The 20991-nt window shown below is 44.2% G+C and overlaps 1 protein-coding gene across 1 annotated transcript in view; it reads left to right on the forward strand.

Annotated features, from left to right (window-relative positions):
• Positions 1 to 4176: 4176 nt before the first annotated feature.
• LOC133052615 (uncharacterized) overlaps positions 4177 to 20991 on the forward strand; it is a 56533-nt gene continuing 39718 nt past the window's right edge. The window contains exons 1-2 of the mRNA XM_061137543.1: positions 4177 to 4184; positions 7507 to 8144. Coding sequence (XP_060993526.1) covers positions 4177 to 4184; positions 7507 to 8144 — 646 coding nt within the window. The remainder of the gene's footprint in view (positions 4185 to 7506; positions 8145 to 20991) is intronic.

The raw sequence follows: 20991 nt of genomic DNA on the forward strand, positions 1-20991 counted from the left end.
ATTTTATAGCCTATAACCTTTCTTTAAAAAAAACCCTATTTTAAAAAATCAATTCCATATATATTTTTCACTTTTGTGATTGATTTTGTTTCATATTTTTTTATATTGTATTTTTGAGAGTCTAACTTCTATTCTAGGTTTTTAATCTTTGCTTTTTGATATTTGTTATCAATTTTTAACCTTTAAGAATCTAATCTTCAGTATCCATTTTCACTTAGGGATATCATTACTGGCTTGATTACTGTCTCCACTTTTGACTCTCCCTTTTCTCCTCATGATCACTTCTGTCTCCCTCCTCCCTCTTCTCTTCTCTATATAACTCTGTGAATCTCTCTGGGTATTCCTGGCTGTGGAGTTGTTTCACCATTAACTTAGGGGTTTTATCTTCCGTGCTGTATGGATGGAGATGTTTTGAGGCTACTGTAAGAGGAGGACCATAACCCAGAGGCAGGAGGCCCAACTCCAGAACTTTAGAACATCAGAGAACTCCTGACTCCAGGGAACATTAATAAACAAGAGCCCACCCAAAAGTCTCCATACCTACACTGAAACCAAGCTCCACTCAAGAGCCAACAAGTTCCAGTGCAAGACACACTGCCGGGGTCCAGCCCCAGCAGGATCCAGGGCTACCCTCAGGATGAATGGCATCTGTGAGTGAGAGAGAGAGAGAGAGAGAGAGAGAGAGAGAGAGAGAGAGAGAGAGAAAGGGAGAGAGACGAACCAGACCAGGATGTGCAGCACAGTCTGGCAGCGTTATACCCTAAGTTAGTACATTTTTAAGGGGAGGTGAAAGATAAGCATACAAAGTTTAGTTTAACATTACGTCAGTTTTGTCCTTCACAAAACCAGGGTGTTTTCTGCATACTTCATTGTTCATGAGAGTCTTTTTTCTTAGTGGATCTTTGTACATTATCTTCTGGCCTTGGGGGCCTATTAACATTTTATGACCTAGGTGAAGGCAAAGCTGTTTTCCATAGTCTATTCTTTATTGTTCTATTTTGCCTTGAGTTTAGCAGAAAACAGAAAAGTTGCAGTCTCAGGGTACAGAGATTGCAACATAGTAGAAATACAATGTTGTTAATGCAGATGTCAGCCTTTTTGCAAAAGTTCTCAGCTAAATTTATCTAAAAAGTTTACCACACAAAGACTCTGTGGCTCTGGTGAGGCAGCCTCTGTTTTAGCACTCTTGATTAAAATTAACAATTATCTTATTGTTTCCACACTAGTGCTAAACTCTTATTTTTCTAAATCCTTAACTATATTAACAATAGTTTTTACTGCACAACCTCAGCACAATAACAGCAATCAAATGTTGATCCAATAACCACTTTTAGAATAATATTTTTGTGTTCTCTAATAGGGCTTTCTCAGCCCCCGAAGGGCTCTGTGCCTATCAGGGCCTTTTGTGATCAGGTTCTTTATGCTGTTTATGATTAAGGTGTTGAGCAGTCATGTGCATTAGTACGAATTTGCCAACAAGCCAGAGTGCCAGCAAAAGGGGTTTTACTTGAAACATTTCCTTCATTCCCGGCCCCTTCATAGGGAACCAGCGTCCAAGAGATTTATGGGGTTCTATGTTGGTCTTTATTGAGTGAAAGAGGAGCAGGAGAGCTCTCGGCAGGCAACACAAAGATCCACAACAGGACGAACAAAGACAACAGCAAGAGGGGGAGGCTACGGGGGGTTAGAGGCCGGGGTCAACCTGGAGGGTCCCTTGTAGCCTGAACAGCCTTGCGTTTCAGGTCTTCTCCTCATGACCTTGTCATGGGTGGGATCTCCCATAATGGCTCCCAACAACACACCAGGTTAATTCTCCAGCAAAAGAGGAACATGGCCCTGAACATTAATTGATGGCCTGCCTGAAAAATACCAAACCCATAGACACCCCCAAACTCACTACTGGACACTTCATTGCACCCCAGAGAGAAGAGATCCAACTCCACCCATCTGAACTACAACAAAATGCTCTGGAGTTGTTGTGTTGGCAAGGCCTTCAGTCACAGGGACAGTCATCCTTCACAGACAATTTTGATAAGAGCAAGGGGAGAAAGAGAAGAGGGGTTTTGGCACAGGGAGGGAGTGGGAAGAATAGATGTCGAAGTTAGGCTAGAGCCTCATAGAACTTAAAAACTGAGTGGAGCACTGCCATCTGCTGGTAGATAAATTCTACACCAGAAAGCAGTTGGAGTGTTGTGTTTCTAAGTCTTTAAGTAAAAGGGCCAGGCTTCCGTGCACAACCAGTTTTTATAAGGGCAAGAAAAGAAAGAGAAGAGAGGTCTTGGGTCACAGGAAGGAACTGGGGGAAGTAGATGTCAATAGTTTCCTGTAGAGTCTTATGTAACTGAAAAACCTAGTGATATTTCACCATCAGCTTGTGGATACTTTGAAGTACATCATAAAGACATGGGTTATTTTGGTGCTATGGCCTGCAGTGGCATGAAATGTCACCTCTGCACAGCCAGTTTTGATAAAGACAAGAGAGGAAAACAAAGACATGTCTTGGGGCACAGGAAGCCAGTGAGGGGAGTAGATGTCAATGAGAATTTGTAGAGCCTCGTATAACTTGCAAACCTGGTGGAGCAGCCCCATATGCTGTTGGATTTCTTGGTATACATCAGAGAGCTATGGGGGTGTTTTGTTGTTAAGGCCTTCAGCGACAGAGACCACCACGTACACAGCCCGTTTTGAGAAGGGCAAGAGAAGACAGATAAGAGAGTTCTTTGTGCAGAGGAAGGTTGTGGGTAGACGAGATGTCAATTTGAGGTTATAGAGCATCATATCACTAGAAAATGTAATGGAGCAGCGCTATCTACTGGTTGATTCCTTGAAAGACAGCAGAAATCCCTGGGAAGATGTGTTTTCAAGGCACTCAGCGGCAGGGACAATCATCTATGCACAGTCCGTTTTGATACGGACAAGAAAAGAAAAAGAAGAGAGATCTTGGGGCACAGGAAGGGAGTGGTAGGGACAGATGTCAATATGATGCTTTAGAGCCTCATATAACTCGAGAACTTAGTGGAGCTGTGCCATTTGCTGGTGGATGCCTCGAGCTATATACGAAAGCCTGGTGGGTGTTGTGTTTCCAAAGCCTTCAGCGACCGGGTCTGACTCCCCTGCACAGCCAGTTTTGATAAGGGCTAGAGAAGAAATAGAAGAGAGATCTTGGGCACAGGAAGGGAGTGGGTAGAAGATGTCAATGTGAGGCTGTGCAGCCTCGTATTATTAGAAAACCTAATGGAGCAATACTATGTATGGGTGGATTACTTGAACTCTATCAGGAAGTCCAGGGAGAGATGTTTTGCCTAGGCCTCCAGCGACATGAACAGTCACCCAAGCATAGCTAGATTTGTTATGTGCAACGAAGAAAGAGAAGGGTAGTCTTGGGTCATAGAAAGAGATTGAGGGGAGTAGATGTCAATGTGAGGCTGTAAAGCTGCATATAACTCGAAAACCTAGAGTAGCAGCATCATCGGCTGGTACATCTGCTGGTACCTTGAACCACACCACAAAGACAAGAGTATTGTGTTGCTAAGGCATTCAATGACAAGGACAGTCATCTGTGTACAGCCAGTTTTGATAGAAGCAAGGGAAGAAAGAGAACAGAGGTCTTGGGGCACAGAAGGGAGTGGGTGGGGTAGATGTCAGTGCGAGGTGGTTGAGCCTCCTATGACTCCAAAGCCTAGTTGACCAGTGCAATCTGCTGGTGGATTTCTCAAACTACAGCAGAAAATCTTGTGGTTGCTGTGTTACCAAGACCTTCAGCCACTGGGACAGCCATCCAGCATGGACAGTTTTGATAAGCACAAGAGAAGAAAGGGAAGATACATGTTGGGTGCAGGAAAGAAGTGGGAGAAAAGAAAACAAAGTTAAGTTGCTCAGTCATGTCTGACTCTTTGCGACCCCATGGACTGTAGCCTACCAGGCTCCTCCATCCATGGGATTTTCCAGGCAAGAGTAGATGTCAATGGGAGGGTGTAGAGCATCGTATAATTAGAAAATCCAGTTAAGGAGCTCCATCTTCTGGTAGATTCCTTGATCTACATCAGAAAGCTTTGCAGGTGTTGTGCTCTCAGATCTTCTGCTACAGGGAGAGTCATTTGGTACAGACAGGTTTGATAAGGACAAGAGAAGAAATAAAACATAGATCTTGGGCAAAGGAAGGGTTGGGAGGACAAGATGTCAATGTGAGGCTGTAGAGCCTCATAGAACTCGAAAATCTAGTGGATCAGCACCATTTGCTGGTGGATTACTTCTACTGTATCAGAAAGCAATGGAGATGTTTGCCATATATTTTAGCAACAGGAAGAGTCACCTGTGCACAGCCAGTTATCATAAGGGCAAGGGAAGAAAAATAAGAGAGTTTTGGGGGCACATGAAGGGAGTGGGTAGACTAGATGTCAAAGTGAGGCTGTAGAGTCTCGTATAACTGGAATACCTGGTGGAGCAGCGCCATGTGCTGTTGAATTTCTTGGTATATATCAGAGAGCAATGGACGTGTTTTGATTTGAAAAAGTCTTCAGCAACATGGACAGTCACCCAAGCCCAGCTAATTTTGTTAAGGGAAAGATAAAAAAGAGAAGGGATATCTTGGGGGCACATAAAGTGATTTGGGTAGCAGATGTCAATGGGAGGGTGTAGAACCTTGTGTAACTCATAATTTAGTGTAACAGCTCTATCTATCAGTGGATTTCTTGAACAATGACAGAAACCTCTGTGGAAGATGTCTTGCAAGGCCTTAAGTGACAGGGACCATCATCCGTGCACAGCCAGCATTGATATGGACAAGAAAAGAAAAAGAAGAGAGGTCTCGGGACACAGGAAGGGTGTGGGAGGATCATATGTCAATGTGAGGCTGTAAAGTCTCATACAACTTGAGATCCTAGTGGAGCAGCTCCATTTGCTGGTGGATTCCACAAACTACATCAGAAAGCTCTGTGGGTGTTGTATTGCCAAGACCTTCAGTGACAGGAACCCTCAACTGGGCACAGCCAGTTCTGATAAGGGCAGGAGAAAAAATAGGAGAGAGGTCTTCTGGCACAGGAAGGGAGTGGATAGAATATATGTCAATGTGAGGCTGTGCAGCCTTATATCACTGGAAAACCTAATGGAGCAGTGTCATCTACTGGTGGATTCCTTGAACTACATCAGAAAGCCTGGGGGAGATGTGTTGCCACAGCCTCCAGAGGCATGGACAGTCCCCCAGGCATAGCCAGTTTTGTTATGTGCAAGAGAAGAAAGAGAATAGAGGTCTTGGGGCAAAGAAATGGATTGAGGGGTGGAGGTGTCAATGTGATGCTATAGAGCCTTGTATTAATCAGAACCCTAGTGGAGCAGGGACTTCTGGTGAACACCTTGCAGCATATCAGAAAGCCCTGAGAGTACTGTGTTGTCTAGAGCTTCAGTCACAGGTACAGCCATCTGGCACAGATTTGATAAAGGCAAGAAGGAAAGGAAAACGAGGTCTTGGGCAACAGGAAATGAGTAGGTAGACAAGAATGTCAGTGTAAGACTGTGAAAGAAAGTGAAGTTGCTCAGTCGTGTCCGACTCTTGCGACCCCATGGACTGTAGCATGCCAGGCTCCTTTGTCCATGGGATTCTCCAGGCAAGAATACTGGAGTGGGTTGCCATTTCCTTCTCCAGGGGATCTTCCTGACCCAGGAATTGAACCTGGTCTCCTGCATTGCAGGCAGATTCTTTACGGACTGAGCTAGGAGGGAAGTCCATGACATTGGGGCTCAGAGTAATGCCTAATTACCAGAGGGAGAAGAAATATTTGAACATTATATAAGCCAGTACACTCTGATATGGTCCATACAAGTGGAATTTCAGCCTTGAATAAATATATGTAATAGGTATTTGGAAACTGTAATGTTGGATAGAGTTTATTGCAGGGCCCTTTCCAGTAAACACAGACAGCTTTCGGTGACAGGATGTAAGGTGTCCAATATGTCACAGGCATCTATTCTGATATTTTCTCCTCCTCCTCCACCACACGATCCCCCTGTCCCACCAATAGGACATATTCAGGGTCCAATAGGTTCTGTGTCCTATGACCCTGGTGTTTTTCTCATGTTTTTCTTTCTTACTTGAAGGACCTGCATCCTCTTTTCTGCTTGATTGAATCTTCTGCACTCAGCTCGAGGGCACAGCTCAAACTCCCATCATTGACTTTTCTTTGCCTGTTTCAGGCCAGAAGCATTCCCCTGCTCCTGTGAGGTGCAGTGCTCATTATTCACACTCACTTGACAATTATCAAGACTACAACACAATATCTTTGCTTTTTTATATGTGTATCTAGTCCTGGGTCAAGTCTTAAGTTTGAGCAAACTCTGGGAGATAGTGAAGGACAGGGAAGCCTGGCGTGCTGCTGTCCATGGGGACACAAGAGTCAGGCACGACTTAGCGACTGAACAACAACCACAAGTCTTAAGGTCCTTGAAGGCAGAGGTCACAGGTCATTCTTCTTTCTTCCTTGCATGGCCATATTTCCATATATATTTGCCAAACATCTGCCATATGAGGGCTGAGGGTACAGTGGTTAACCAGCAAAGGGCCCTGATCTCCTGTAATCCTTGGTTGTCAACCTTATTGTTTTTAATGTGAGTAAGCTTATTCAGTTCTTGCAAGTCTTAGGCAAAGAAAGGGGCCCTGCATCCTACTGATAAAGAGTAAAATCACTGGCTGCCCTTTGCTGAAGACAGACTGATCTGGGATGTGAAGGTTCATAGCCATCTGGACGTTAGGGCTCTTTTGGAAGTCTCGCTGCCAGGGCTCCACTGTTCCTGCCTCCTGGAATGGTGTGAACAATGATTCACACCACAGTAGGCCTTTAGGCTTTACCAAGGACATTCACGACATGCATCAGCTTTCAGGGAAGGTCGGGTTCCAATTTGTTTACAGAGAATCACCTCCAGGTCACCAGATTTGCATCTATTTTGCCCAGCACCTATCATAATGAACAAAAGTTTTAGACTTTAATGATGAAATGTACCAAAGAGTGGACAGTGTGGGGGCAATTCTAGTTCAGTGGTGTTTGACTTGTAGCAGAATACAGAGCTTACCTAATTTTGAAGTTCTTGGGTGAAAACTCTTTCGTGGAATAGTGATTACGATTTGGGGCCAGGCTGTGAAAGTGAAAGAAAGTGAAGTCGCTCAGTCGTGTTCGACTCTTTGCGACCCCATGGGCTGTAGCCCACCACGCGCCTCCGTCCATGGCATTTTCCAGGCCAGAATACTGGAGTGAGTTGCCATTTCCTTCTCCAGAGGATCTTCCCAACCCAGGGATCTCCAGCATTGTAGGCAGACGCTTTACTGTCTGAGCCACCAGGGAAGACCAATGGACAGCGGCAGGCTGTGAAGGGAAAAAAAAAAACACTTTGTGGGCCCAGGTGGGGTGGTGGTGTTCCCCACTTCCTAGGTCACTTGGTTGAAATTCAGGTCAAGCCCAATATACAGGAAAAGGGGATGAGGCCGGACTTTTCAGCCTAAAGGGACGGGCCTGGCAGTGGAGTGGGTTTGGTGGTGGATTCTGGGAATCCTGCACCTGCGGAAGAGAAGCTGCTCAAGGTTCAGAGAGTGGCTGCCTGGGCCGGATCCTCAGGGGGAGGTCTGAAGCAACGAGGGCAGTGCCGGGCAGCGCTGGGTGGTGTGTGGCCAGGCCAGGCGGGGCTGAGGTGGGGCGGGGCGGCGCCCGGAAGGGCGGGGCGTGAGGGGCGTGACCGGGAGGCGGCGGGCCGGGCGCAGCCGGGCGTGGCAGGGAGGCGCACGGGGCTGAACCTCGCAGAAGCCGCGGCGCGCGCCATTGCAAAGCGGCTGGCAGCGCACCCAGCGCCCGAGCCGGTGTCGCGCCCTCTTGCTGCCTGGCGAAGGCGCGAACGGCCCGTGGAGGCGAGCGCGGGGATGAGGCGCCGGCGCTACAGCCGCCGTCAGGGCACGAGGACTGCCGTGGGCTCCGTCAAGATGCCTCCGCCATGCGAGAGCCGGGCCCTGGCCGCGGTGGAAGGCGCCCTGCGCCACAGCCCTAGCGCGCGCGAGTCGGGGCTCGAGCAGCTGCCAGTGCCTTCGCGCCCACGCCTGCGGGACCTGCTGGCCCTGCTGCGGAGCGGGCTCACACGGGAGGAAGTGCGGCGCCGCTGTGGGCCCGGTGAGTGGCCGGAGTGGGCATGGGAGGCGCGCGCGTGGAGCCCGCGCCCACCCCCCCGGGGAGGCCGAGGGGGGCATCTGGAAGTTGGGGAGGTGTCGGGGGTGGAGCCCTAGGCAGAAGAGAGGCGCCGGAAGGCGGTGTCGTGGGGTGCCCTCGTGGAGCGGCGGTTTCCGTCTCCCCTAGATGCATCTGACTTAGCCCAAGTGCGCCTGGATTCTTGGGGCGGGACCCTGAGCATCGCCCGAAGACGGGCTGTTTGCCTGTCCCCAGATGGGGAGCTACACGTGTCCGGTGCCTAATGGCGGGCCCTGCTCCGACAAGGAACCCAAGGCCGCACATGCGGGACCTCAGTTTGCAGGAGGCAGGAGACGTGTGCACTGCTGTCGGATGCCTCGTTGCAACTTTGAGCACCGACACTGGCTCTGGCCGCCGCCATGGCCGGGGGACAGACGCCGGAGTTGGAAGTTCTGGGGCGAGCTCTAGCTCCTGGGCTCCCCAGTCGCCAGCACTTTGTTCTCGGCGACGCCCCCAGAATCTTAAATATTGACTTCCTGCTGGTGTGTTCCGCAGGATTTCATGGCGGAGGAGTGTCCCTCGTTGGGTTCTAAGTACATCTAATGGCCCGAGCCAGGCAGACATGTTTTAAGAAAAGCGGGACGGCCTGGGATCTCTAAGTCACTCAGCAGGCCCTGCTGACTTGTTCGGTGTTCCTGCTCAACAGGGCCTTGGGCACCTTTGAGGGGTTTTACTTAGCTTTTAAAAAATCTTGCAGCATTAAGGAAACTTTATCGAGAAGGTACCAAAAGGCCGATATTTTGGTCTATAATTTTAAAGAGAAGTCTTAGTTGTCTGCCTTAAAACATCTTGCTGGGGGACTTTCAGCTCTTGAAAGATAGGTTTGTGAAACTTGAGGGTTAGGGAGAAACACTGGGTTTGGTATGGCTTCCTTTGGGCTGGAAAGGGTCTGAACTGACCATTGAGTCTTTGGCCTTTCTAGGCTGTGTTCCTCCTTCCCTGAGAATTCTTCCCACATAGAGGTGACTGTACGTGATCTATCTCAGAAGGATGTTTTGAGGATGAGCTGAGCAGTAATGGGACATCTTTAGGTCAAATGACCGGGGGAGTTTAGGAATTACTTGCAAATGACCTTACCGTGTGGGGTACGGGATTGCCTGCAAAGCAAGCAAGGAAATGTGTCCCAAAAATATGATAGCTAAATAAACACAAAAATCAGAGTTAGAGACTTTCCAGGAGTCCAGGGGAAAGTAGGTCAAATTGTATTCCTGTTCTACTTGACAGTTAACTTTTTCACTGCACAGAATGCTGACACCATGAGGGCAGCCAGGCAGTCTGTGAGGAGGATTGCCCAGGGTTTCTGTGTAAATAGATCTGGAGTGTTCATCTACATAGAGGCGTGTGTTTCCCCGTGACTGGGATGACGTTGTGGTGTACCTTGCCAAAATACGTATTTGCTCTAATCAATTATTCCGAATGTGGTTACTTCAAATAAGGTGTACTTTATTCACCCTTCTTTGGTTCTAATACTGCATTAGCTCTCCTTGCGACATTCCAAACACATTTCGTAAGTGCATGGCTAGTTTTTTTTTTTTTTAATTGGGGAAAGATTGTCAAATTTTCCAACATTGGAAAAATCCATAATTTTCAACTGTTTTCCCCTCTTTGGCTCTGGAACCACCTTTGCGATTGTGGAACCTTCCCATCAAAGGAATTGGAAAGGGTTTGAAAGAGAAAAATAGGTGAAATGTGTATTAGTTTGTTCAGGCTACCATAACAAAATACCATAGACCTGGTGGCTTACACAACAGAAATGTATTTTCTCACAGTTTTAGAGGCTGAGTAGTGCAAGATCAAGGTGCCAGCATATTTCGTTTCTGGTGAGAACTCTCTTCCTGGCTGGTAGACAGTCACCTTCCCTCTATGTCCTGACGTGACCATTCCTTGGTGCCTGTGGAGGAAAAGAGATCTCTCTCTCTCTCTCTCTTTTTTTTTTAAACTGAAATATAGATGACATAAACATGGTGTTAGTTTCAGGTGTACCACCTACTGATTGGTATTTGCATACATTGGAAAATAACTGTAAGTCTAGTTATCATCTGTTCCTATATGAAGTTATTACAGTATTCATTGACCATATTCCTTATGCTGTGTATGACATCCTCATGGCTTATTTATTTTATAATTGGAGGCTTATACCTCTTAATCTTGTTCACCTGTTTTGTGCCACCTCCATCACTTGTTTATTCTCTGTATCTTTGTCTACTTTCATTTTGTCTTGGTTTTTAGATTCCACATGTAAGTGAGGTCATTCAGTATGTCTTTCTCTAACTTATTTCACTTAACATAATATGCTCTGGACCCATCCATGTTGTCACCAATAGTAAGAATTCATTTTTTTCAATGGCTGAGTAATCTTTCATTATATGTATATACCCCATCTTCTTGATCCATTCATCTGTCAGTGGACAGTTCACTTACTTCCATATCTTGGCTATTGTAAATAGCATGGCAGTGAACATAGGGGTGCATATATCTTTTCCAATTAGGGCTTTTGTTTATTTTGGATAAATACCCACATGTGAAATTCCTGGATCATATGGTAGTTTTATTTTTAATTTTTTGAGGGATCTCTATACTGTTTTCCATAGTGGCTGTGCCAATTATAACCTTAACCAACAGTACAGGAGGATTCCCTTTTCTCTGTATCCTCACCAGCACTTGTTGTTTGTTGTCTTTTTGATGATAGTCATTCTGACAGGTGTGAGGTGACATCTCATTGTGGTTTTGAATTGCATTTTCCTGATGATTAGTGATGTTGAGCATCTTTTCATATGCTTGTTGGTCATCTGCATTCTTTGGAAAAATGTCCCTTCGGGTCCTCTGCCCTTTTTTTTAACGGGTTTTTTTTTGTTTTCGACGTTGAGCTGCCTGAGTTCTTTGAATATTTTAGATTGGCTCCTTGTCGGGTATATCATGTGCAAATCATTTACATACTCCCATTCAGTAATCTGCCTTTTCGTTTTCTTGATGGATTGTTTCACTGTAAAAAAAAGCCTTTTAGGTTGATGTAGTCCCTTCTGTTTATTTTTTCTTTTGTTTCCCTTGCCTAAGGAGACAGAGCCAAAAAAGTATTGCTAAGACTGATAGAGTGTACTGCCAATGTTTTCTTCTAGGAGTTTTATGGTTTCAGATCTTATGTTTGTAAGTCCTTAATCTGTTTTGAGTTTGTTTTGTATATGGTATGAGAAAGTGGTCCAGTTTGATTCTTTTAGTTGTAGCTTTCCCCTGTTGTATATTCCTCCTTTGTCATAGATTAATGCACCATATAAGCGTGGGTTTATTTCTGAGTTCTCTATTTTGTTTTTGTGCCAGTACCATACTGTTTTGATTACTGTAACTTTGCAATATAAATTATTTGAAATCAGGATGTGTGATACCTGTAGCTTTGTCCTCTCTCTTAAAAAACTGCTTTGACTATTTGGAGTCTTTTGTGTTTTCACATAAATTTTAGAATTTTTTTGTTCTGATTCTTCAATCTCTCTCCCTTTTCTTATAAGGCCACTAATTCCTTCATGGAGACACCACCCTCGTGACCTATTCTCACCCTTAGTACCTCCCACAGGCCCTCCAAATACCATCATCTTGGGGCTTATGGCTTCAGCATATTAATTTTGGGGAAACACAAATATTTAGTCCATAACAGAAGTGTTTGAAGGAAAGAGGAAAACACAAGCAGTGTGTATCAAACCAGTGGGTGACTTGTAAATACCTGGGGTCATGTGGTTAGCCCCTTGGTTAGGACAGTGATACCAATGCAAGTAAATCATGGTTTAGCTATTTCTGTGGGCCTTCAGTTTTTTATGTCATGAACTGTACTTCCAGATTACAGCTGAGTGATTATAGGGACAAGTTAGCACAGATTCTTCCAATCCCAAAGAAAGGCAGTCCCAAAGAATGCTCAAACTACCACACAATTGCATTCATCTCACACGCTAGTGAAGTAATGCTCAAAATTCTCCAAGCCAGGCTTTAGCAATATGTGAACCGTGAACTTCCAGATGTTCAAGCTGGTTTTAGAAAAGGCAGAGAAACCAGAGATCAAATGCCAACATCTGCTGGATCATTGATAAAGCAAGAGAGTTCCAGAAAAACATCTATTTCTGCTTTATTGACTATGCCAAAGCCTTTGACTGTGTGGATCACAATCAACTGTGGAAAATTCTGAAAGAAATGGGAATACCAGACCACCTGACCTGCCTCCTGAGAAACGTGTATGCAGGTCAGGAAGCAACAGTTAGAACTGGACATGGGACAACAGACTGGTTCCAAATAGGAAAAGGAGTATGTCAAGGCTGTATATTGTCATCCTGTGTATTTAACTTATATGCAGAGTACATCATCAGAAACGCTGGGCTGGAAGAAGAACAAGCTGGAAGCAAGATTGCTGGGAGAAATATCAGTAACCTCAAATATGCAGGTGACACCAACCTTGTGGCAGAAAGTGAAGAAGAACTAAAGAGCCTCATCATGAAAGTGAAAGAGGAGAGTGAAAAAGTTGGCTTAAAGCTCAACATTCAGAAAACAAAGATCATGGCATCTGGTCCCATCACTTCATGGCAAATAGATGGGGAAACAGTGGAAACAGTGACTGACTATTTTCTGGGCTCCAAAATCACTGCAGATGGTGATTGCAGCCTTGAAATTAAAAGACGCTTACTCCTTGGAAGGAAAGTTATGACCAACCTAGATAGCATATTAAAAAGCAGAGACATTACTTTGCCAACAAAGGTCGGTCTAGTCAAGGCTATGGTTTTTCCAGTAGTCATGTATGGATGTGAGAGTTGGACTGTAAAGAAAGCTGAGTGCCAAAGAATTGATGCTTTTGAACTGTGGTGTTGGAGAAGACACTTGAGAGCCCGTTGGACTGCAAGGAGATCCAACCAGTCCATCCTAAAGGAGATCAGTCCTGGGTGTTCATTGGAAGGACTGATGTTGAAGCTGAAACTCCAATACTTTGGCCACCTGATGTGGAGAACTGACTCATTTGAAAAGACCCTATGCTGGGAAAGATTGAGGGCAGGAGGAGAAGGGGACGACAGTGGATGAGATGGTTGGATGGCATCACCGACACAGTGGACATGGGTTTGGGTGGACTCTGGGAGTTGGTGATAGACAGGGAGGCCTGGCGTCCTGCGGTTCATGGGGTCACAAAGAGTTGGACATGACTGAGCAACTGAACTGAACTGAACTAGCACAGATTCATTATTGCTATTAATTCATAGGGCAGTGAGTTTTTTTTTTCAGTATCAGTAAAATCTTGTAGATCTTAATATATTTGTTTCAATCCATTGAAGGCAGTATTTTTTTGAAGCTCAGTTTATATTTATCTCCTGCATTCTTCTTAAAAGGCCCTAGTAGTCTCTGATAACTTTCTTGCTTTCCAGAGCAAGTTGTTCTAAGCGTATCTTATTCGATTTCCTGCTCCAGGCTCCAAATCAGCCATTTTCCCAAGGAGTACTGATTTTTTTTTTTCTGAAAACCAGTCATGTTCCCCAACTTTTGCCTTTCTTAGTGGTTGAATTTTTTTAACCTTCTTTTTAATCCTTTTATCTTAAGTTTTTATTTCATTTAAAATTCTTCTCATTAGGCTGTTTCTAAGACTCTCATTTTCTCCCTCTAATGAAATAACTGGCAGCTACATTCCCTCTTTCCATATTTACTGTCGGAGTACTGGGGCTGCCTTATTTTGGGCTTTGGCTGCTGGGATATTTTCTTCAGCGTTCCACCACTTTCTTCATCTCCTTGAAATCTGTTTCAATTACCGCAGTCAGAGTGATTCACTGGTTGTGCCAGTTTGACTGTTCACCCAAGTCTTCCTGTGATCCTCAGGCTTTGGATCAGTCTTCTCTGCCTTGATCTCTTCCTTTCAGCCACCCTTCACTCAGGCAGGGTCTCATTGGCTTTTTAGACTTGAGAAACTGGAAGTTCATTCTTTTTCAGTTACACCCTGTACCCTGATGCATGCGTGTGTGATCAGTTGAGTCCTGACTCTTTGCGACCCCATGGACTGTAGCCTGCCAGGCTCCTCTTTCCATGGGATTTCCCAGGCAGGAATACCAGACTGGTTATTTGCCATTACCTTCTCCAGGGGATCATCCCAACCCAGGGATCGAATCCCACCCTGGTGACTCCCTCTCACAGAAGAACAAGTCTGCCCATTTCCTGTGTCTGAGCTGTAATACTTCAGGCCTGGCTTAACACTCTCCTCTGCTGGAAATAAGACTGTTGATTGAGAAACACGTTCTGCTCCAAGTTATACCAGTATGGCCAACGTATAGTCATTTTATACACATATCTCATAGGCAGAACACGTAATTTGTTCCTTGTATTTAAATTAAAATCAGTGCTAACACTTCATAGCACTTAATTATGTACCTTGCAGATTCTGGTATAAAATTTAAACCTCACTACAAGCCTCTGTATTAGATGCGACTATTTGCATTCTACCGATGAGGAAGGGGCTTCCCAGGTGGTGGTGCAGTGTGACGAATCCACATGCAATGCAGGAGATGTGGGTTCAATCCCTGGTTCGGGAAGATTCCCCTGGAAGAGGACATGGCAACCCACTCCTGTGTTCTTGCCTGGAAAATACCATGAACAGAGGATACTGGAAGGCAGCAGTCTATGTGGTCAAAAAGAATCGGACACAACTGAGTGCACATGTGCGCACACACATACACACATACACACAGATGAGGAAACTGAACCTAGAGGTAACTTGCCCAAGATCACTGGGTGGGTGGGAGGAGGGAGGTTTGAATCCTGCCAGTCTGGTTCCATAGTCCATGTTCTAAATTGACTCTCAAATGCACTGAGGACCAAGGTGCATTTTTTTCCCTAAATGTCCACTGTTGTTCAGTAAGTCAGCCATGTCCAATTTTTTGTGATCCTATGGACTGCAGCATGCCAGACTTCCCTGTCCTCATCTCTTTGAGTTTGTTCAAACTCATGTCCATTGAGTTGGTGATGTCATCCAACCATCTTTTTTTTTTTTTTTTTTTTGTAGTGGTTTTTGCCATACACTGACATGAATCAGCCATGGATTTACATGTGTTCCCCATCCTGATCCCCCCTCCTGCCTCCCTCTCCATCCCATCTTGTCTTCTGTTGTCCCCTTCTCCTGACTTCAGTTTTCCCCAGTATCGGTCTTTTCCAATGAATGCCCATAGCCTTTATTGTACCTGCTGGTATGACCTTACCCCTCTTGAGAGTGGTCAGTAGGTGCTGTGGATAATGCCACACATTAACTTTTCTTTCATTGGAGCACCCAGGGGCTTGTAATCCTCCTGGGATTGAGGTGGAGAGGTCAGGGTCTAGGTCAGAGCTAGAGCTCTCTGACCCAGAGATTTTCCCCACTGTGCTGGAAGGTGACTTCATTCTCCGATTCCCTTTCCACTGGGACTTTCCTTGCTTCTTGGCCTTCTGGGTGGTGAGCCTTTGCCATCATCTCTGCAAGATCTCTTGCTGTGAGGGTCTTCCCTTCACATGCCATCCTGTCAAAGTACTGCCCATATAAAGCTTGTCACATGTTACTGCCATATCATGGTCTTACTCAGCCCCCACACCTCAGGCTCATGAAGAATTATGTGTGAAAGTATAGAATCAGCTTTAAAATTACACACACCAAATTGTTAGTTGTGGTTATTTCTGAAGACAGGGCTGAATTTTGAAGAAACTTTGTAGAGGGAAAAATATGATTTCTCTGAAGTTTTAAAAGTTTTTTCAAGAAGAGTGCATGCACTATTATCATTGTAATTACAATACATAAGTAATTCTAACAACATGTTCATTAGTTAGTACTAGTCACTCAGACATGTCCAACTCCTTGAGACCCCATGGGGTGTTGCCCGCCAGGCTCTTCTGTCCGTGGGATTCTCCAAGCAAGAACACTGGAATGGGTTGCTGTGTTCTTCTCCAAGGGATATTTCCGACCCAGGGATTGAACCCGGGTCTCCTGCACTGCAGGTGGTTTCTTTACCATCTGAACCATCAGGGAAGCCAAAATAGTAGCTGTGTATCAGCTAAAGTAACTGCTAGTTGACACAACAGGCAAAAGCTGAGATTTGAATGGCTCAACTTGGGCTTCCCTGGTGGCTCAGACGGTAAAGAAACTGCCTGCAGCAAAGGAGACAGGAGATTCAGGTTAAGGAAGATCCCCTGGAGAAGAGAATGGCAACCCACTCCAGTATTCTTGCCTGGAGAATCCCAAAGGAGCCTGGCGAACTTCAGTCCATGGGGCTGCAAAGGGTCAGACGTGACTGAGCGACTAACACTAACTCTGATCTCAGGGGGCCCAAGTTTCCATGCTGTTTCCATTCTGGAATTCTACCATTGGATTGCCATGTTTGCTGCTGAGTGAAAGAGAAATCACAGAAATGGCATACTGGCTCCAGACGTGACCACCAATGCTCCTGCTTGTATATCAATGGCAATGGCTAGTCTCATGACCCTTCCTAACTACAAGTGGACAGGGAATGTAGCGTCCCCTGTGTCTGGGATGGAGGAAAGGAAGACAAGATCTGGATGCGCACTTGTAGTCTCTCTCATACAGTGATCCACAGTAGGTGCTCAGTTAAGAGTGGCTATTATCATTTGTTATGACTAGCTGCTTCGTTTCATGGAAAAGTTTCTGAGAAGGCCAGATTTGCCTTGATACCCTCCGGATATTTAAGTGCCTCCTATACGGCAGAAGTTTTCAAACACATGTCACATTAATCTTAAGAGGAGCATGTAAATGTCAGTCAGGTGGATTTGCACGTCACCACATAGCACATTTCTGTTGCGTTCCTGACTGTAATACTGACTGTAACGTCAGTCAGCTAAGAATGATCTCTTTCCTTCTGATGCAAGGCTATCTTCTCCTGGGAGTCTCGGCTGCCTGCACACAACTGGACTTGCCTGAGCACCTGCCCAGGTATTATTAGGCATGCTGACAACCATGACCTTCCTGTGTGTCAGATACTGGACAAGAAGCCAAGGAAGACTGGCTAATTATTTTTTTTTCTTTTAAAACCTGAGCTACCAAGGAACTATTTCTTCACCTCAGAGGAGGATCCCACAGTTTTCAAGAGTTCAGCCTTGAAAACCTTGGCTCCACTTCTGTGGTTCTTCCTCATCTACTGCGTAGGATGGAGGCTTTGGGTTTTGACCACCTAGTAAGCTCATTCATCTGGGCATGTGTTCGGTGGCCAGTTTCAAAGAAGACACCCCATTAAAATGTGGCTGCAAATGTCAGGGGGGGTTAAAAATCCCTCTGTTTAACTTCAGGTTTATATCCAAAGAACCAGCTGATTATGTAGCAAATCAGAGTGCTCACATACCTAATGGGAAAACATTTGGAGAATGTGCTGAAGTTGCCCAGAGGGATTTCCAGGTGTCTAAAGGTGACTACCCAAAGCAAAGGGACTGTAGGTGTCAGAGGGGTTCTGAAGTGAGGGCTGGGACAGCCAGAGGACTTCTGCAGGGAGTCGGAATGCTTTGTGTAGGGAAGGACAGGAGATCCTCCTGTGCAGCCTTCAGAAGGGGCAGCAACGAGGAGCCGGCCAGCCTGGCAGGTTCCATTCAGCAGGAGGCCCCATGGCAGCAGCAGGGACAGGGCACTGCCCTCACATGGGAGGCGCTGGCATTGAACATAGACGCTGGCCCTGAGCAGAGTCAGTTCTTAGCAAACCACAGAGCAGCCCCACAGCACGTCTGATTCTCCTTGTTCCCTTCTTTCTGCCGGCCTGCTTTTTGTCACCTCAGAGGCATCGTGTAGCACTGAGAAGTGGGAGGCCTGAGAAGTGGGAAGGTTGGGCCTTGGCCTGAGGTGGGTGGGAAGGGTGGGGGCTTCAGAAGAATTGAGACCAGGGATCTAAACCCACCCTGGCCCTCACTAGCCTGTGGTCCTGGGAAGATGCCCAAGCCCCGTGGCCTCAGTTCTTCATCTGGGAGGCGAGCGGGTGTGAGGAGCTCCATGTGTTGGGCTGCAGGATGTGTCTGAGAGACAGAACAGAGCTCTCAGGGCCTGGCGGCTGTTGGTCCTGTGATGGCGGGGCAGGAATCTCTCACACTGTGAACCCCAGAAACTCCCCCACTCTCTCCTCCTGCATTTTATTTTATTATGCTGTTCAACACTGAATTCAGTCTCCTCCAGAGGCTTCTCATGTTTTGTTGTTTAGCTTTTGTGATTAATATTGTGCTTTTCATTTGCTTCATTTTCTCTTCTCTAGTTTGCCTGGGTAGATTTTGGGAACAGAAGACAGCAGCCTACACTTCACCACCATCTTGAGTGCTACATGTAAAGCACTAAATCTATAAATAATTTAAGCAGACTTGACATATTTATAACAGCTTTCCCCAATAAATGAATATGGTATACTGCTAGAGACTTTTTATTTGAGACTTTTTTTTAACCTATACCTATCTACAAATTTGTGTGTAGCCTCTATTAAAATTTTATATATTTTGTTAGCCTTCTTAGGTAATTTTTGAATTGGTGTTGTGAATGGGGCATTTTTAAATTACATCTTCTAAATAGTGCTTTGTGTGTGTGGCAAGGCTCTTGGTTTTGCTGTAGTAATCTTCCATACAAAGTTTTTTCTGGTCTCTTATTAATTCAAGTATTCCATGTATGAATTTCTTTGAATTCCCTATGTAGATGACCGTATTGTCACAAAATATTATCTTTTTCAATATTCATACTTCTTATTTCCTTTGATATGCACAGTTCTAACTCTGTGTTCCAGTGAATTTTTGCATTGTTCAAGGGAGAGCATGCTTCTTTGACTTGTTCCTGTCTTCAGTGGGAATGCATTGAATATTTCACATTTCAGTATGCTTGCTGTAGATATTGGGAAATGGAAGTTCCTTTCTAATCTCAATTTGTTAAAAGTCATACTCATGTTGAATTGATTTCAGAGGCTTTTTCCACATCCATTGACATGCTTCAATGATTCCCCCTAAATTTTATTGTGGAGAATTACAATTGAGCTATTTTCTAGTTTGAATCATATTTTCATTCTTTAGCCATAACCTGTTCATGTAATTCACTGCTATACTGAATATGCTATCAGTTTGCTTAGGATATTTGCTACTCTGTAGGTGAACTTTGCTCAGTGTTCTTTTCATGGTAGGAGTGGGGTACTCATCTGGTTTTATAGTCGAGGAGAGCTAGTCTGGAAAAATAAGTTAAATAATTTCCCACTTTTCTTGTGTGTGCTTTAGAAGAGGTTACATAAGATGGAGATTAGTTTTCCCTGATCATTGCTAGAATTGGCCACCCAGACTGCCTGTCTTGGAACATTTGAGGTAGCTTGGGTGTTGACTACAGTTAAAGTTTGTATTGTGTAAAGTTTTCTAATTCTTATGGACTGATTTGGTCTTTTTAAAAAAAACTGTCCATTTCACCCAGAATTTCAAACATAATTGCATGATATTTATAATAAAACTTTATTATTATAACAGATACTGTAAAACATATAGCAGCAGAGAACACATATAGCAGTAGAGAGCTGCCGATATACTTGGCAGTCAGCATCAATCATCTTCAGTACATGGCTGGTCTGGTTCCAAGGTACCCTCACCTTCCCCACATCTCTGCCAATGGACTAATGTGAAGGTAGTCCAAGACATCAGGATGTTTCATCTCTAAGTATGTCAGTATGCATTTCTCAAAGACAAGGAATCTTTTATAAAGCATAAACCCAAAACAATGATCATTCCCAAAAATTTAAATGTTTTAACAAGAGCAAATATCTAATAACTTTTCACATTTACCTTCTACAGTAATTTTTTTTTAGTTTGTTTGGATCACAAATATGGTCTATGTATTGTGGTTTTTTTATGTTCCTTAAGTCTTTTTTTAATCAATAGGTTTCCCCTGCATCATCTTTTTTCTTGTAGTTATTGTTGTGAAAAAAAGCAGGTTTTGTATTTTTCAAGTCTTCCATAATATAGATTATGTTGAATGAAACAGTTTGATGTCATTTAACACGTTTGGCCCCTCAACAGTTCTTTAAATTGCTAGTTACAGGTAGAAGCTTAACTTGTTTATTTACAAGCCTGCTACCTAGGTGACGCCATGTGCTTCCATTAAGAAGAACATAGTATTTGGTGTCCTTTGTGCTGAGTTGGCAGTCATTGGTGATCCTCACCTTCATTTACCCATTGGAGGTTGCAGAGGGGTAATTTTCAAATTCTCTCATTCAGTTTTAGTTTATTACCTGAAATACTTTCATATGTAGAAACTTTTCTTTGTCCACCATTTGCTTATCTTGAGGGAGTCATATAACATTTTTGCTGTGTTTTTATATCATTTAAATATCTTTTGCATCTATAGTTTATAAAGATTTAACTTACATTTTTTACATGTTATTTTTTTCTTTAGTATCTGGTCATATTTTTTTTTTAAAGTCTGTTTCATAAATATTTTCAACAAATTGGCGTTTGTTTTTTGGCCTTACTGCTTTCTAATTCATTATTTCTACACTTATCTCCATTATTTCCTACCCTCTATTACTTAAGGTTTCCTATGATGTTCATTACCTAGCTTCTTGAATTTTTTGGGTGATTTAAAGAGCTCTTTTCTAATACATATATTTAAGGCTATATATTTCCCTTTGAGTACCGTTTTGGCTCTGTTGCACAAGCCATGCTATTTAACTTCATGTTATATTGTTTGAATTTTTTTTACAAGTTGACTAAATCACTCTATTACATATGCTATTAGAATTTTTCAATATATGCCCCAAAACTAGCGAGTGTGAAAATTATTTTTGAGAAGACTGTG

Source organism: Dama dama, chromosome X (assembly GCF_033118175.1).
Source record: "Dama dama isolate Ldn47 chromosome X, ASM3311817v1, whole genome shotgun sequence".
Taxonomy (NCBI): domain Eukaryota; kingdom Metazoa; phylum Chordata; class Mammalia; order Artiodactyla; family Cervidae; genus Dama; species Dama dama.